General features: G+C 42.3%; 1 protein-coding gene across 9 annotated transcripts in view; it reads left to right on the forward strand.

Annotated features, from left to right (window-relative positions):
- The window catches only part of lcorl (ligand dependent nuclear receptor corepressor-like), a 132,984-nt gene that overhangs the window by 67,882 nt on the left and 45,827 nt on the right, over positions 1-19,275 (forward strand). For 6 of the 9 annotated variants that reach the window (XM_072252965.1, XM_072252967.1, XM_072252968.1 and 3 more), the window contains one exon: positions 10,142-10,238. In XM_072252965.1, the coding sequence (XP_072109066.1) occupies positions 10,142-10,238 (97 nt within the window). Of the gene's footprint in view, positions 1-1,119; positions 1,259-10,141; positions 10,239-19,275 lie in introns of those variants that run through there. The other 3 variants (XM_072252972.1, XM_072252969.1, XM_072252966.1) reach the window with 3 other exon arrangements.

Below are 19,275 nucleotides of genomic sequence, written 5' to 3' on the forward strand. Positions count from 1 at the left end.
AATATGATGTGTTGTTCTTCTATTTTTTGTTGGACCTCAGCTGGACACTGGAGAAGACCAAAGATGGGCAGGTTGGCATAGGATAGGAAGTAGAATTGAAATTCCATGCAATTGGGAGATTAGATGGCCATTGCAGACAGAGAAAACGTGTTTTATGTATTGATTGCCCAGTTTGTGCTGGTCTTGTCAATGTAGAGTACATTGGATGGACCGAATGCAATATACGAGGCTGAAGGAGGTACACATGGAGGACTGTTTAGATTCCTGGATGGTGAAGGAGGAGGAGATGTAAGAACAAGTGTTGCATTACCTATGGTCCCAGGGAAGAGTGCCAGAAGCTCAGAAAGTATGGATAGGTGGGAAGGGATGACTAGACGAGAAAGTCACAGAGGGGCCATGGGAAAGGGGTGGTAGGAGAAGAAGGGATGGTGGGATTGATATTGGAGCTCAAAGTTCAAAAAGTATGTTTATTATCAAATTGCATATGTGTCACCTTCAGTACATAAATGCTACCCTGAGATTCATTTTCTTGCAGACATTCACAGTAAGTCCAAAGAAACATAAAAGAATCAATGAAAAACCATGCGCACCAAGACAAACAACCAATGTGCACAAGACAATAAACAGTGCAATTACAAAAAAGAAAACAAAAACAAGCAAAATAATAAGAAATAAATATTGAGAGCCTGGGATGAAAAGCCTGTGAAAGTTAGTCCATAGGTTGTGGGAACAGTTCAGTGTTGGGATGGGTGGTGTTATCCCCTCCTGTTCAAGAACCTGATAGTTTAGGGATAATAACCATTCCTGAACCTGGTGGTGTGGGTTCTGAGGCTCCTGAACCTCCATCCTGATGGCGATATTGAGAAGAGGGTATGCCCATTGGTGGTGGGGGCCCTTGATGATGGATGCTGCCTTCCTTTGCCATCTACCTGCAACGCGCTGTAAGGTTTCATTGCTAATGTAATGGCCTCTCTGTAATGTTTTACTGCTAATGTAATGGTTTCTCTGTAGCAGCAATGTTTGGGTTATGACTAGAGATAACGGGAGCTTTGGAATGTGTGCCATCCAATGAGTGGCAGGTTGTTCTTTCTTGTGGGTCTGAGAGAAGGAATTTTGCAGTCTTTTGTTTGGTGGAAGATGGAGAGAGAAGATACCAGAACGGGAAAGTCGTAGACTGCAGGACGGAGTGGACTTGGAATGGGGTCGGGAGTCGACGCCTGGGGGGAAAACCAATGGAGAACAAACAGACGAGAAAACCGTGAGCTCCAATGTTGCAAAATAGACAGTTTCATGAGAATGGGCCCTTTTTTTTGTTTCTTTACTAACCCTATAGTCAAATTAAGAATTATAAAGCTCAATCATTCAATTGCATATTGTGTACTGTTTGTTTCTTCGTGGTACTAATTTGTAACGGGAGCACATCACGCAGCATCCACCCAAACAAGATTTCTCAAGTTTGGCCGGGCTGGAGGCTGTCTTCCCTCAGAGGAAGCCGCTAGCTGAACCTAAGGGTTACAATTGTGGAGGTATCGTTCTGGGATTGGTTTTGTTGGATGCTGTGTGATTACCCTGAGCATTGAACCAGTGGGGTAGATATTCGTACTCCAGATGAATTGTAAATTTGCCTGTTAAGTAATGTTAAAGTTGCGATTATGGGCGGAAGTTTAATAAAATGGCAGGCGCAGCTCTCGTTTTAATGCAGACCAGCACTGACGTAGCGGTGACAGTGCGGACTGAATCACAAGTCGAGTTTCCAGTAGCTGGGGGCGAGATTTCAAAGAAGGGTTCTATCGTTTCTGAGGAGTGAGGGGAAGAAGTGGTCGGATTTGGAATGTCTAATTAGTCTCCGTCCCCCAGGGGAGAGTAAGAAATCTGAGTTAGAATCCACTCTTAACTCTGGGGAATAAATGGAAAAATGCCGAGGTCCGAAGTCCCTGCTATGGTAGGCTCCGCCTATTCTCTGGAATAACACCCACCCCTAAAGGAGGAGAGGAGTTTAAGTCTTGGGCGGAGCAGACCTTTCAGTTGTTAGATGAGTGGCAGTGCTCTGATGACATAAAGTGACAGGGATTGGTTGAGAGTTTGAGTAGGTGGGCTGCTGACATGAGAGCCGTCAGGTTGTGGTATCCCATAGCGACAGCTGTCAATTACATGCAAACACTGGACAATGCTTTTGATAACGACAGTAAGCCCAGTGAAGCTCATGGTGGGGTTTCAGAACATGCGTCTGGAGAAGGGGGAGAAGCTTTCTGCTTTTATTTTTTGGCTAGAGAGGCAGCTAAATTGCTTGCGGCACAGGGAAGTCATTCAGGCGGCTGGGTGGATCAGTTAAGAGTGGACCAGATAGCCAAGGGCGCCCAGTCCTAGGACCTGATCACTTAGGGTCTCCGGCAGTCTCGTAAGACGTGTCCCCTTCCTTCTTTTGTTGAGCTGATCAGAGAGGTATGGGAGGAGGAGGTGGGAGTGTCTGAGGTCCGTGATACATTAGTGCTGGTTTGTCCAGACCTGGTTGAGAAGGGCAGCGTTTCAATTCTGGTGGGGACCATGGGGGCCTGCAAGGAGAAGGCTGGCGAGAGCTGTCTGGGAACATTGTCTGTGCACCCGGTGTTTCGAGCTGCTTTTGAGGAAGTGAGTGGCTGCATTGGGCCGGATCCCGAATTTAGACGAGGGACTGTGAGATTCACCCAGTTGAAGCCAATGGTGGTATGGCCCGGAGATGTAGCAAGAGTGATGGGGACCTCCAAATTTCCCAGAGTGTCTGAGGGCGAGGCCCTCTTAGTGGATGCTCCAGAAGACCCCGAGGGGGAGTCGGGATTTCCTGCTGGGGCACTGGTGAGGCCCGAAATGCAGAAGCCCTCGGTTGTACAGGCAAGCAGGATGGCAATGATTGTCAGGAACACTACGAAAAGGGAGGTCACCTTCAAGCAGGAGATGCCCCTGGCACATCTGTTCCCGGTGACAGTAATATCTAGTGTCCCTGTGAGACAAGCCGGGGAGAAACTATTGGGTGGGGGGTGGGGGGCGGAAGTTGACCGCTGATTCATTCAACTTCAGGGACTCCCCAGTTCCTGCGGGTTGGAAGAGGAGGTTGGTAGAGAAGATATTGAAGCTGGAAGGTGTCTTTTCCACTGACGAGTTTGATGTGGGTTGTTCCAAGAGCACACGTCACACTATCCGAGTGACCGAGGACACCCCACTTAGAGGTCACGGAAACTGGCCCCTGCGGTAGTGGAGGACGCTCAGTAGTATTCGTGTAGGTTGAAGGAAGCTGGGATCATCACTGAGTTCCTAAGCCCCTAAGCGTCCCCAATTGTAGTGGCCCGAAAGAAGAATCGGAAGGTACGGACATGTGTGGACTATAGGACTCTGAACAGAATACGGTCCCGAGGATCAAAGATGCGTTCGCCTGTCTGAGTGGTGCAAAGTGGTTCAGTGTGCTGGACTTGAGGAGTGGATATTACCAGATCTCCATGAGTGAGGTTGACAAAAAGAAGACAGCATTTACATGTCCACTAGGGTTCTTCCAGTTGGAAAGGATGCCCCAGGGCATATCGGGAGCCCTTGCAACCTTCCAGCGGGTCATGGAGAAGACGTTGGGGGTTATGAACTTGCTTGAGGTATTGGTGTATCTAGATGATCTCATAGTGTTTGGATCCACTTTGGAAGAACATGAAGCAAGGCTACTGAAGGTGCTGGGCCACCTGAAAGCTGAAGGGTTAAAACTTTCCCTGGAGACAAGTGCCAGTTCTGCAAAATGTCTGTTAGCTATGTTGGGCACATACTCTTATCGGATGGAGTAGCTACAAACCCGGCTAAAATAGAGCCGGTGACCATTTGGCAAGGCACCAGACTGTGAACGCTCTGCGCTCGTTCCTTGGGTTCTGTGGTTACTATCGGAGGTTCGTGAAGGGCCATGCGAAAGTGAGTCACCCATTGAATCAGTGTATGTGCGGTTACCCTCCCTTGGGGAAGAAAGGGGGAGAAAAGGACAGGAGGGTAGAGAGTACCTTAGCCTGTCGGACCCCTTTGGACCAAGGTGGGATGCAAAATGTGAGGAGGCCTTTCAGTCACTGAAGGAGCTACTGACCCGGTGCTGGCTTTTGAGGACTCCTGACTGCCCTATGTACTACACACAGATGCCAGCTGAGAGAGCTTAGGGGGAGTCCTGTATCAGGATCAGGGCACCGGGTTGAGACTCGTTGCGTTTGTCAGTTGGAGTCTGTCGCCCTTCGAGAAAAACTATCCCACACACAAGTTGATATTTCTGGCGTTGAAATGGGTGGTGCTGGATAAGCTGAGTGACTATCTCTACGGGGCCAGGTTTGAGGTGAGGACGGACAACAACCCCCTGACTTATATCCTGACCTTGGCAAAACTGGTTGCCAAAGGCCATCGATGGTTGGTGGCATTGTCTGCCTATGATCTCAGCTTGAAGTACCAGCCAGGAAGCAGAAACATTGATGCGGACGCTTTGTCCTGACTGGTGCATTTGGGACTGGATAGGGACGAGGAGTGGGAGAGCGTTCCTGACTCGGGGGTGAAGGCCATGTGTCAGTTTGCCATCACCGTGAAGGCAAAGGGAAAGGAGGGGCAGGATTGAACGGTGGATCAATTGGGAGCTTCTGATGACGTCATTCCCCAAGTTTACTGCAACATGACTGCTCTGAAGACAAATCAGCTGCTGGAGTTGAGTTCTGGGGAAATGGCAGCTGCTCAGCGAGATGATCCGGGCATTTGGGCAGCAGTCAAAAAGGAAGACATGGCTCAGGTGGAGAAGACGAAACATTGCCTCCATTACTGAGAGAATGGCCTTCGCTGAAATTGCATAACCGGATCTTATACCGGGTCACGTCACCCCCTAGACCGACCCCAGTGTTGCCAGCTGGTTCTGCCAGAGAAGTATCGGAGGATTACGTTGAAGTCACTTCATGATGATTCTGGGCATTTGAGGATTGAAAAGACCTATGGATTGCTCAGAGACCAGTTTTACTGGCCCAGAAGGTAAGTCAGAGGTCGAAGAATACTGCAAGTCGTGCATTCGATGCAGGCAGCTCCCTTGTCCCACTTGCACAGCGCAGGGCCCCTGGACCTGGTGTGTATGGATTACCTGTCAATAGAACCCGATGCCAACAACACAGCGAATGTCTTAGTCATCACAGACCACTATACCAGATACGCTCAGGCTTTTCCTACCAAGGACCAGAGGGCATCTATGGTGGCAAAAGTGTTATGGGAGAAGTATTTCATTTATTATGGCCTTCCCAGGAGGGTACATAGTGATCAGGGATGGGATTTCGAGAGCAGACTCATCCATGAGTTACTGGGCATGCTTGGGAGTGGAGAAGTCAAGGACCTCGTCATATCATCCGCAGGGTGGTCCCTAGCCCGAGGTGTTTAATCGGACCTTGCTAGACATGCTCGGGACCTTGGAGATCAGCAAGAAGAGCAGGTGGAGTCAACATATTAGACATCTGGTCGACAGTTACAACCGTACCTGAAATGAAGCTGCTGGGTACTCACCATACTATCTGATGTTTGGGCGCAAGGCAAGGTTGCCCATTGACCTTTGTTTTGGGACTGACGAGGGCAACTTACCACCAAAGACTTATCTGAAGTACAGGTTTCCCCCACCATCCAAAGGTAGAGCGTTCCTATGAAACGGTTCGTAAGCTGAAATGTCATAAAGTGAAGAAGCAATTACCATTTATTTATATGGGGACATTTTGTGAGTGTTCGCAGACCCAAAAATAACCTACCAAATCATGCCAAATAACACACAAAACCTAAAATAACAGTAACATATAATAAAAGCAGGAATGATATGATAAATACACAGCCTATATAAAGTAGAAATACTTTTCCACAATCATTGTCTGAACTGTTCTCCGTAGCGAAAATCTCACGCAAGCGCTCTCCACAAAAACACGGCACAAGCGCTCTCTGGTAACCTTTAAGCTATGAAGCTGCCAAATCATACCAAATAACATGTAAAAACACACAGCCGATATAAAGTAGAAATAATGTATGTACAGTGTAGTATCACTTACGGGAATCGGGAAGACAGCGCCGAGCACACTGATGATGGTGCGTTAGGCTGAGTCGTGGCAGGTTGGGGTGGTGCAGTGGTCCCCACCCTCCGGGCAGCGAACTGATACTGATCCGCAAAGAATGCAGGGGTACAGTGGTAGCCGGGACGCGTCCAGCACATCTTTAAGAAAAAGGCCGAAATAAACAAGCTAATTAGTTAGGTGCTGCCTGGAACGTAAATATCGGCCCAGATCAGAGGCGATGCAATCGGCAATCGCCTCTGATCTGGGCTGACAATTACGTGCTGGGCGGCACCTAATTAATTAGCATTTTATTTCAGCTTTTTTCTTAAAGATGTGCTGTGTGCCTCCCGGCTACCACTGCATTCTGCGCGAATTGGTATCTGTCCGCGGCCCAGGGGCTGGGGTGGTGGGACACTGGGGTGTCATCTCATCATCGATCAGGGCAGGCAGGTCATCTTCTCCTATCTCTGCTTGCCTCGATGTCGAAGGTCGAGGTTCGTTGTCTGCTGTGGCTGATGTGGAAGACTTGCTTGACTGCTGAGCCTCGTGCATTTTTCTATCATACAGTTCTTTGTAAGGACTCAAACCATCTTTCAAATATGCCCTAAACCAACGTATCCTTTCAAAATTAAAGTCGTACTTTATCATTACTCATTCAGTTTCAATTGCTATCCTTTCCTCTTCCAATTGCATCAGCTCTTCATCTATCAGTTCTTGGTCATGGGATGCCAAAACCTCTTCAACATCATCTTCGTCAACTTCCACAAGCCAAACTCACTTTGTCCTTGCTTCGTTCACCACGATCGAAACGCTTAATTATGTCTCGTTTTACACTAAGTGTAACACCCTTCTGAGCTCTTTTAGACTTTTCCGATACCTTAGAACTCATCTTACTCACGGATGCTCACAGGCACGTGTTAAAGCAATGCCAGCGAGAATGCCGTTCCGAATCCGGGGGAGAGCAGCTGCTCGGAGTGCGCGCTGCCTTTTTTTTATCGCGCGCTGCTTTTCTTCGTAACAGTGAAAACACCTTCTGTTAGCAAAAATAGGTAACTAATAACTGAGGTTTTGTAAAGCGAACATTCGAAAAGCGGGGGACACCTGTATGTGTATGATATGAGAAGAGTGCTGAAAAGGGCTTATGAATTAGCTGGGGTCGTGGTTGCCAAGCAGAATCAAGGGAATAAGAGGAGTTATGATCAAAAGGTGCGGTTGTCCCAACTCCTGCCGGGAGACCGAGTCCTCATAAGGAATTTGGGGCTACCTGGAAAGCATAAGTTGGCTGACCGCTGGGTGGCTACGCCCTGTGTGGTGGAGAGTCAGATGCCAAACCTTCCAGTTTTCCGGGTGAAACCAGAAGATGGGAATGGGCCTATCAAGATTCTCCATCGGAACCACCTGCTGCCCTTGGTACAAGAGGTGCAGGTAGACCCAGAGCCCAACTTGGATCCTACACCTAGTAAGAGGACTCTGCGGAAACGCGGGTCGACTGCAGGGCCAACAGCAGGAGAGGTTAAGCCAGCCCCAACCCCTGAGAGGGATACTGATATTGAGGACGAGGAACTGGATGTGTGGTATATGCTGCTTTTTGCTGACTCCCCAGTGATTGAGGAAGAGACTGCCAGCCCTTCTCCCACTGAGTCAGGTGAAATTGGGAGAGCTATCTGTGGACAGCCTGGGTTGCAACGGGACCCTGCAACAGATGAAGCGGGGGTTGGCCACAGGACATAGAGGTCGGAGTTGCCAATGGGCACGAGTGAGAGGCTGGGGGGGGGGGGGGGCGGGGCCTTGCCAGGTAGACCAAAAATATCCCCAGTAGTGTCGGAACCTGAAGTGTTAGGTGAGGGAGAACAGAGGTCTCAGAGAATTAGCAGAGTACTGGATAGGCTGGCCTATGTAGCACCAGGGGAACAGTGTGACCTCTACTGTTTTGGGGAGCTATGTCACTGCCTTTTACACCTGGGTTGGACTTCGTAATTTGCAGGAACGGTTGGTGAATTATCTCAACATCATGAGGACATGACTAAATTTGGGGGGGGGGGGGAGAGAGTGTAACGTGCTGTAAGGTTTCATTGCTAATGTAATGGCCTCTCTGTAATTTTTCACTGCTAATGTAATGGTTTCTCTGTCGCAGCAATGTTTGGGATATGACTAGAGATAACAGGGGCTTTGGAATGTGTGCCATCCAATGAGAGGCAGGTTGTTCTTGTGGGTCTCAGAGAAGGGATTTTGTGGTCTTTTGTTCGGTGGAAGATGGAGAGAGAAGATGCCAGAACAGGGAAGTCGTAGACTGCAGGATGGAGTGGACTTGGAATGGGGCCGGGAGTCGACACCTGGGGAGAAAATTGATGGAGAATGAACTGATGGGAAAACCGTGAGCTCCTACATTACGAAATAGACTGTTTCATGAGAATGGGTTCTTTTTTTTGTTTCTTTACTAACCCTGTAGTCAAATTAAGAATTGTAAAGGTCAATCGTTTAATTGCATATTGTGTACTGTTTGTTATTTTGTGGTACTGATTTGTAACAGGAGAACACATCACATAGCATCCACCCAAACAAGATTTCTCAAGTTCGGCTGGGCCGAAGGCTGTCCTTCCCTAGAGCAAGCCGCTAGCTGAACCTGAGGGTTACATACCATTGTAGATGTGCTCAGTGGTGAGATGGTGTTTACCTATGATGGACTCGGCTGTATCCACTTCTTTTGGTAGACTTTTCAAGGGCATTGGGCTAGCTGAAATGACAAAGGATGATATATATGCTAGATGTGGAGGCTAGTAGTGTGAAAGGCAAGGAATGGAGTATTTCTATCTGTCTTCTGTCTGGAGAGAGTCGGAATGAGAGAAGTCCTAAAATGTGGAAATACGAGAGAGCGCTTGAGAAGAGATGTTTCCTGAAAAAGGAAGATATTCCAGATGTCACGGATTGGAGCACATTATCTTGAGAGCAGATGTGGTGGAGTTGAAGAAACTGGGAGAAAGGGGTGACATCCTTATAAGTCACAAGGTAGGAAGGGATATGGTCTGGGGAGCTATGAGAGTTCTTCTGGTCGTAGTAAATACCTGTGGCTAGTTTTGTCTCCTGAAGTGGAGACAGACTGGTTTAGAAAAGGCAGACAAATGTTCAAAATAGTCTGAGTAAATTGAGAACAAGATGAGAATTAGTGGTGAAGGTGATAAAATTGATGAGTTCCGTTGGCATTCCCGCAAACTTGGAAGAGGAAACTCAGTTGATCTGTTCATGTTCTCAGCTCTACAAGATAATATCAAAGTCGTATAAAAGTTCTGGTGATACAATAGCTATTTTTGCAAAGTTAGCAACACTCTGCACAGGAAGTAAAGATTTTGGAATACTGTATATTCACCTTTGTAATTGTCTTTCCAAAATTGGAAAATGGTTGTCATAGAACTTTCACATGCTTTTTCTTCAAAACGGATTAAAATTTCTTTTATTTTGATGTCAGGCATTGCAATTTTTCACCAATATTTTTAATGAATTTAGTTATTAAATTTGAAATGAAATGAATAACCTTCTTGAAGTTATCTCTTTGTGACAAGAAACTAATGATTTTCATAGACTTGGAGGAAATATTTTCCGTAAAGATGAATAATTGCTTTCTCTGCTTGCATTTACACAATTCTTATGTTCTCTATATTAGACTTATTTTGGTAATGTTCAAAGTTTTGGCATTCTCTCTGCTTTAATAAGAGATCCCTAGTGGAAGTGGCCCTATTTTTTATTTGTAAAGAGTGGAGGCGAAATGTTCAGTTCATTCCCTTTTATCCAAGGAGTTTGGTCATGTTGGAGATCCTCAGTTGCTGGTGATATTTTGGATCCCTATCTATTGATTTCAATGCATAAATAGTTTTATTTATAATTCAAAACTGTTTCTAATATTTTGAAAAATTGAAATTGTCAGTAGGTATTCATAAAGATTATGGCATCTTCAATATTTAACTGGAATTTTATCTGAAGATCTGAGCTGACAGGTTTGGTTTTGTTATTTAGTAAAGAGCAAGATGTAAATATTACTTAACTTTAAACACCTTAAAGAGTGTATTCTCGAAAAATTGAACCAAACTTTCTATTAGCAGATGGAGTGCTTGATCTGTCAACAAAGAAGAATAGTACAAATTCAACGCTATCAACTGGACCTTGTCTTACATCAACCACTACCAAATTATCAGGGTAAGTATCATTGAAGAAATTGATCCAAAGAGTTTACATCTAAACCATATGCACGTAAACTATTTTTCCTGTTTCTTCTGTCGTAAACTAGTGTTCTGTTCCTTTCACTCAAATCAATGTTACGTCTGTTTTCCAAGAGTATTGCCGTTATGACTTAATTACAGATTCCATATTGAAAGGGAATTTGTCTATATTCATGCATTTCTTCAAACCAATTAAATTTAAAATTTATTTACTTTGATAAACAATCTATGTTGCAAATTATTTATATGACTTAGTATTTGCTTCTGAAATAAGATTTATATTTTGAGAGTGATAAAGCTCTATGAACATGTTAATTCCCTATCACTTTGAATTATATTAACATACAAAATTTCTATGGGTGTTGCAATATAGTGACTGGAAGTATTTCTTTAATGAAAGAGTTGTGATTTGGTGTGTGGTCATGTCTGGGAGCCTTTATCCAGACTTTTGATTGTCATCACGATTTAGAAGTATTAAGTACATTTTGATTTTTATACACATATTTGCAGAACACTTGTACTGAAAGCCTTTGTTTTTGTGAAAGCATTTACCGGAATACTTGTCATTAAGAAATTTGAAGGATCTGTCAAAAACTTTTTCAAACCAGCTGGAGGTGGTGTTGCCATGTCATCAAAATTATGCCTGAAGCTAATAGTTTGCATATTTGTTTTTATACATCTTGATTTGATTATAAATTGAACAGTAAGTCTCAGGAAGCTATGTACCTAATCTCCCTGTATAATACTTCTAATGTTTGTAAGTTGAATATTATTTGCTGAGGCTTCTTAAAATTTTAATATCGGATCTATCCTCCAAAAGATGCTCAACAGTTAATATCTTATGATGTAAAGACTTTAGAACCTTTGTACAGGCTGGATGTAGAGTGTTAGAGTGGATATGGATACAGAATCTATGCAAAAGCAAGCCATAAGAAATATAGGAAACAAATAGCTGAACATCCCGAGTTGTTGAAGTGGAAACTGCCCTCCCACCTCCACCTTTCCAGTTGTGGCATCCTAATAAAGCAGCAAGAATTCTAGCTGCTAGTTTGCTTGTTTTGCAGATGAAGTCAACTGAATTTCAGTCAGTATTACAAAAAGAAATTTCTAATGACAAAATGAGCTGGTTTGAGTTAGTTTTAATTTAGTTAAAAGAGAATTCTGTGATGTGATTTTTCTTTTCTACAGATATATTTCTGACAAGTAAACTTAAACTCTATTATGTTTCATTTTGCTTTGTTATATAGGTGCTATGTTATGACACAGGGACAAATATACTGCCAGTAGATTTGATTGCAGTGAACATTAAACAACAATTTCTAACCGTTTACTGATTCAATTTGCATTGCATGTTTGAGAATTTTGTAATAGAAACTCATATGGTAGATCACTGAACAACTTTGTACGCCAGTATGTTGATAGTTTCTTTTGTGCACAAGGAATGCGCAAAAAATACTATTTATCTTTCTTTCACCTTCACAGAACTATTTTGGAACATCTTACTAGTGCAACATGTGAAAACTTTTAAAGTGCCAGAAGTGTCAAATATCAGTGCTAACTTGTTTAGCCAGATTGTTGTTACTTTTTTCAGTATTTAAAATAATACTATTATAAGTTTTCTTCTTGTAAAGTGTTTTGAAATAAAAACCACTAATACATATTATATCCCATTTATTTTACTTTCCTTTCATCTTCACGACTTAAATTTTAATTGATCATTAAGCACTTTAACTTTGTTCTTAAATGTTTTATTCCAGGCATACACATAATGAAATTCATATTGTCATTAAAGATTGAGAATATATCAGAATCAAGATGGTAAAGGAATTTGCCCAAATTCAAGTCCGGGTACAATTATTTTATTCATAATCACAGCAGGTCCTAGAGTGGTGTAGATTGGAAAGTTGACTGATAGGAATGAAAGGGTTACTGTATGAGGAACGTCTGGCAGCTCTTGGGTTGTATTCCCTGGAGTTAAGGACAATGAGGGGGGAATCTCATAGAAATATTACAAAGGTTAAAAGGCATGAACGGATTAGATATGGCAAGGTTATTTCCCATGGTGGGGGATAATAGGACAAGAGGGCATGACTTCAGCATTGAAGTACGTCCTTTTAGAACTGAGATGTGGAGAAATTACTTTAGTCAAAGGGTGGTAAATCTGTGGAATTTGTTGCCATGAGCAGCTGTGGAGGCCAAGTCATTGAGTGTATTTAAGGCAGACATAGATAGGTTCTTGATTAGCCAGAGCATCAAACGGTATGGGTAAAAGCTGGAGAGTGGGGATGACTGGAAGAATTGGATCAGCCCATGACTGAATGGCAGACCAGACTCGATGGGCCAAATAGCCTACTTCTGTTCCTATATCTTGTGGTCTTATTTAGGTGTTCTCACAAAAGTAATTTAAATTGATAAGGCACATAATGTTCCAATATATTTTCAGTTGTGGCCTATTTGCTGCTTTGCCAGATAAATACGTAAGTTTAGCAAGATTGACTCCTCGGCATCCGGGAAAGATAAGTGGAGGTGAGTGAGAGCACAAAACTAATTAGGCACAAAGAACAAAAATGCTACTTTCTTAATACAAGCTCTTGCTGCAGCCCTTTTACTGTTGATATGTGGATAGCAAGACCAGTTTAAAAAGTTGAAATAATCAATTCTCACGTTATTGTAGCTTTAGTGTGCTTGCATTCTGTGTAGAATTAAATTTCTTTAGACAAACACCATTAGTATAAACAACATTTCTGTCAATACCCTTGCATCCATCAGAATTGCCATCTGCAAAGTTTTTTAAAACAAAAATAGAGCCAGACTATATTCTCAGCTCAATTTTAAATATGAACTATTGTCTGATCAAAAAAGAAAATAGTCTGTATTCTTCCATTGTATGGAAATGGTAAAGATCAAATGGAGAATTCTTTCTTAGTTCCATAATGTCACTTTAAACTATATGCATTTTATTTCTGTTAATATAGGATAAGTGCCATATCTTGGAGTATTAGGGTATTTTACACCCTGTCTCTAACTAGAGACACTAGTTTATATTGTATTTATAATGTTTGTTTACATCCAGTGGTTCACCCCTTTTTTTTTCCATTATCAAATCTCAGTCCTCATTTATTATGTCTACCATTAATCAATTTCAGAAAGAAAATTTAGATACTTTTGTTAATTCTGAACAGATACTTCATGAACTTACTGGCTTTAGTTTTGATAATTTTATGGCAGGCTGATAAGGAGGACGGTTGATCAGGATACTTTTGTTTATGCAGTTTTGGATCTGAGAGAGATGCAGTTAAGCAAACAAGAATAGTGAGGTCCTTCCCACCCGCTTGCTGGCTGTCAAGTCTGCAGTTTAAATTGAAAGTTTATAAATATCTTTGTTTACCAACATTCACAGTCACTCAAAACCCATTAAAATTAAATATATTGCTATAGGTCAGAAGAGTAAAACCACAAACATTTGCATTCAAAGCCCATTGATTTCATAGGGCTCTTCATATTTCCATCAATTTAACATAGTACAGTTTTAGGGAGTTCACTCTCAGCATAAGAGGTGGAGAATTTGTGGAATTTCATGCTAGCATAGAATTTCACAGAAGATTTGTCCCATTATTACATATATATTTCATAAAATCATTGACTTGGATGCTTAGTGTTGTGGTTCCTTTAATTAAATTTCTGAATTTGTGTTTTGAGAATGAAAATACAAATGTGGGTATGACACTGAGTTAATACACCTCTTAATTCTCACGGGAGGTTTTAAATCCAACCTAATTGTGTAGGTCTAATTCACCCTTTTGCTGTTTTAGTTGCAAGTATCCTATATGAAATTAACTGAGAGTAAGCAAATACACAGCCAAGGAAAAGAGATGAACTGGGGGCAAAAGAGGGGCATGAGTTGTTGTACTAGTAGTTAAAGGAAAGGTTTTTTGGTGGAGTGGAGAACAAAAGTGATAAAATAGGGGGGGGGGGGGAGTTTAAGGCAAGTAGGAGATTCCATTGAGTCAGAACAAGATAGGTCCAAGTTAAATGTAAATGGTCACAGGCAGAATACTCAAGGGAAGGGAAGCATTGGAAAGACCAGCAGAGCAGAGTCATTGAAACATACTGTAGATCAAAGTGGTATTTATTGTCATATGCACAAATATGTGTATGCACAGTGCAATGAAAAGCTTACTCACAGCAGCATGACAGGCACGTAGCTTCAGATACAAAATATTCACAAGAGAAAAACATTCTTCAGAATTGTACAAGAAAATGCAATTAGAACAAAAAAATGAAGTCCATTGTAGTGCAAGGTGGTCAAAGTGTTGCTACACTTAGGTAGTGTTTAGGGTGCTGCAGATTGGTTCAAAGACCAAGTAGTTGAAGGGATGTAGCTGTTATGGGACTTCAAGCTTCTGTACTCCTCTCTGATGGTAGCTACAAGAAGATGGCATGGCCCAGCTAGTGAGGATCTTTGATGATAGATGGTCCCTTTGAGGCAGCATCTCATGTAGGTATCATCGATGGTGGGGAAGAATGTTCCATTGATGTATTGGGCTGAGTCCGCTACTCTCTGCATCTTCTTACATTTCTGTGTATTCGAATTGCCGTACAAGACATTGATGCAACCAGTCAGGATATTCTCAGCAGTACATCTGCAGAAGTTTATTAGTGTTCAATGACACTACAAACCTCATTAACCATCTAAGGAAGTAAAGTTGGCTGCCTTTCTTTTGATTGCATTGAGGCTTTACATGTGGACCACCCACATACTGTGTATCAAAATGGGGCCCTGGTCCAGGCAATAGCCTCACCACCTCCATCCTCATTGTTTGGTGCAAATATTTTCCATATTCGGCACCTGCTGTTGGAAAGTATTGAGGTGGTTAGATATGAATCTGTAGAACTCATTGGCAAGATAAGAGTGCTATAGAACAGGGGTCCCCAACCTTTTTTGCACCACGGACCGGCCAACCTGGAGGGATGTGGGGGTGTTAAACATAACCGGAATATAGGTGATAAGTCAACTATAAGTCACTTATAAGTGGCTGATACACTCAATTTCATTTCTAAAGAGGTTTATCTAACGAATTTAATATTAAACACATATTTTCCTCGCATGAATGTAGTGGTAAGTCAATTATAACAGTGGTCCCAAACCTCTGGGCCGCGAAGAATGCAGCGGTACAGCGGTGGCCAGAACGCACCCAGCACATCTTTAAGAAAAAAGCCGAAATAAACAAGCTAATTAATTAGGTGCCGCCTGGCACGTAAATGTCGACCCAGATCAGAGGTGACACAATTGGCAATTGCCTCTGATCTGGGCCGACGTTTACATGCCGGGAGGCACCTAATCAATTAGCTTGTTTATTTTGGCTTTTTACTTAAAAATGCGCTGGGTGCGTTCTGGCTACCGCTGCATTCTTCGTGGCCCAGAGTTTGGGGACCACTGAATTATAAGTCACTTATAAATCAATAGCATCATAACATTTTAAGTAACGTTTGCATATTTTCCTCGTATGAACATATAAAATCATTGCAACACACCAATATCGCTGAATCAGTGGAAGCCCTGGGTTTGTTTTCCTGCAACAAGACGGTGCCATCGAGGGGTGATGGGAGACAGCGATACTCAAAGAGGGTTCCTTATGTCCAGTCTGTTCCGCATTTTAGTTTTCATTGCATTCATTGCAGAAAACTCCACTTCGCGGCAATATGATGTTGGAAATATAAGCAACACACATCAAAGTTGCTGGTGAACACAGCAGGCCAGGCAGCATCTATAGGAAGAGGTACAGTTGACGTTTCAGGCCGAGACCCTTCGTCAGGACTAACTGAAAGAAGAGCTAGTAAGAGGTTTGAGAGGGGGAGGGGGAGATCCAAAATGATAGGAGAAGACAGGAGGGGGAGGGATGGAGCCGAGAGCTGGACAGTTGATTGGCAAAAGGGATATGAGAGGATCATGGAACAGGAGGCCCAGGGAGAAAGAAAAGGGGGAGGGGGGGCGAAACCCAGAGGATGAGCAAGGGGTATAGTGAGAGGGACAGACGGAGAAAAAGGAGAGAGAGAAAAGGAATGTGTGTATATAAGTAAATAACGGATGGGGTACGAGGGAGAGGTGGGGCATTAGCGGAAGTTTGAGAAGTCAGTGTTCATGCCATCAAGTTGGAGGCTACCCAGACGGAATATAAGGTGTTGTTCTTCCAACCTGAGTGTGGCTTCATCTTTACAGTAGAGGGGGCTGTGGATAGACATATCAGAATGGGAATGGGACGTGGAATTAAAATGTGTAGCCACTGCGAGATCCTGCTTTCTCTGGCGGACGGAGCGTAGGTGTTCAGCGAAACGATCTCCCAGTCCCCAGCCCCGAAACGTCGACTGTACCTCTTCGTATAGGTGCTGCCTGGCCTGCTGCGTTCACCAGCAACTTTGTGTGTTGCTTGAATTTCCAGCTTCTGCAGAATTCCTCGTGTTTGGAAATGGAAGCAACATTTTCAGTGCTTTCATGGCTATTTCAGGATATTTAGCCTTGACTCTGATCCAGAATGCCGGCAGAGATGTTATGTCAAACATACTTTTCAGCCCACCATCATTTGCAAGTTCGAGGAGTTGATCTTTTTTCCGCGCTGACATGGATGATTCACCGGGCACATTCACAAATGGGTCACAGACCCATTCCTTTGCACACCTTGGGTCACTGATAACCTCGCGTGCGTAATGACCTTGCGTGCGTTAAAGTTCAACAGTGTGTGTAACAGGGAATGAGGAAAGGTGCAGCTGACTCATACTGTTTCATATCGTCAAATCATATCGTTTCCTCGCGGCCTGGTAGCACATGCTTTGCAGCCCGGTGGTTGGGGACCACTGCTATAGAACGCTCTTGTTTCTTGAACTTGAACTTAAGTGAAAAGTATATGAAGACAAAGACAGAGGGATTAGGGTGGGAGAGGTGCAGAGAATTAAAGTAGAGGATAACCAGGAGCTCATGGTGATGTTGTGATGTTGTATTCAGCAACAGAAAGTGATCACTAAATCTACATTTGATGTGTCCAGTGTAGCAGAGATTGCATTTTCTGCAGTAAGTAATAGCAATTTTCTGCAAGATATTTAATTAACTATTTCTCTTAGACAGTTTCAACATGAACTGGTCTAAATATATCTAGGTTTTGAATTATTTATTGTGATTTGTTCTTTACTTAAATTTAACAAGGTTCAGAAGAGATGAGATTTTGTGAAGTTAAATTTTGTGTATATTTTTGCCTTGCCTCCTTCCAGTCTTTCTGTTTCAGTTATGCCAGATCTGTAATATTCCTGTTTATCTTAGTAGTTCATTTGACTAGTTTTCACCAGGTGTGCTGTCTGATGTCTTATCGCAGTCGTAATTGTCAGGTCACCAGCAAAATATCTTGATAAGTTGTTATTAATCAAGAATTGTGTGTCCTGATCTTTGGAGAGAACAGTGAATATTCTATTGTTGAGTATATTTTAAAAAGATAAATAAATTTTAGGCTCTTAAGAGTATCAAAAGGTATAAAAAATGGGCAAAGAAAATGGAATCAAGGTTGAAAACCAGAAATTCTCTTACTGAGTACCGTAGCAAGCTCAGGGGATCATGTAGCTTACTTCTACTTTTCATCATTTTTATTTACCTTTTAGAATAATTCAGTATAGCATCTTGTGGTACATTTATAATAAATGGAAACAAGGGAGCTAGAGACATTCAGTAAGTTGAGAAACATACATGAAAAGAGAAACACCATTTTCAGGTCAAAAACCATTTTGTCAGAGAGGTACTTTAATTGGAGAATAATGATGGCAACTCCAAAACTAAGGTTTGAATACATTGTAATCAAATTTCCATGAAGTTTAATGTTCATTTACACCCATTTCAGGAGCACTCATACAGATCAATTTGGTTGATTGTTTGCCTCTAAAGTATTTTGATTCTCACATTTAAGATATCAAAAGTCCTTTCAAGGGGAAATAAAATTACCTTGTGTTTAAGCATTTCCCAGTCTCCATATGAGGTGCAAAATCAATTCAGGCATTGATGATTAATACTTTGTCAATATTGTGCTATTAAGATTAATATGTTTTAAGTAACTTAAATTAGAATTGCCAGCAGTTGGGATGCTTTTCCAGCTTGATTGTTGTGTAGTGTGGTGGAGTGGCACAGTGGTGCTGCCTCACAGTACCAGAAATCTGAGTTTAATCCTGACCTTTAATGATGTCTGTGGAGTTTGCATGTTCTCGCCAAATTGTGAATTTTCTCCAGGTGGTCTGCTTCCATCTATATTCTAAAGACGTGAGCTTGATAGTCATTGTTAGTTGCCCCTTGTGTGTAGGTGAGGGTTAGAATCTGGGTGGAGGGGAATGATAGAATGTGGAGATAATAAAATAGGATTAATATAAATGGTGGTTGATGATCAGCATGAATTTAGTGGGCTGAAGTTTCTGTCTCCATGTTGTATCTTGCTCTTATTACCTGTAACAACTTTCTACTCAGTAGCTAATAAGACTGCCAATATAATATTTGTATCATCGTTTAAAAACATTATCTTATAATTTGGAAAATTGAACTCAATTGAATTATAGGTAGCCATGAAAATTATTTCAGCGAAATGCCTGTTAGTGTTGTTACAGTTCCTTGAGCTAGAAGCATACAAGTTACTGTTAAATAATTGTAATGTATTCTTTAGTATTTACACACTAATGTAACTAATTTAATTTATATTGACACTTCTGGCACTTGAGGTATTTCTAAGCAACCTCAAAGAAAGTTGTACTTATAGGACAATTGTTATTAATATTTGAACACTTGTAAAGACTTTGTGTGCCTTTCTTTAATGAAAAGTGCAAAACAAATGATGTTTTTTTACTGCAGTGGCATGTGGCCAAAACTAGAATTGCATCCTTATCTGTTTATCTGAATGTGTTTAAAATTAATAGCTCTAAAATGTCACATTTGGATTGTCACTGTGAATTTTTATTGTGCAGTGTTACTGTGGCTTGTGCTTTGTTTTGTG

This window comes from Mobula birostris, chromosome 3, assembly GCF_030028105.1.
Source record: "Mobula birostris isolate sMobBir1 chromosome 3, sMobBir1.hap1, whole genome shotgun sequence".
Taxonomy (NCBI): Eukaryota; Metazoa; Chordata; class Chondrichthyes; order Myliobatiformes; family Myliobatidae; genus Mobula; species Mobula birostris.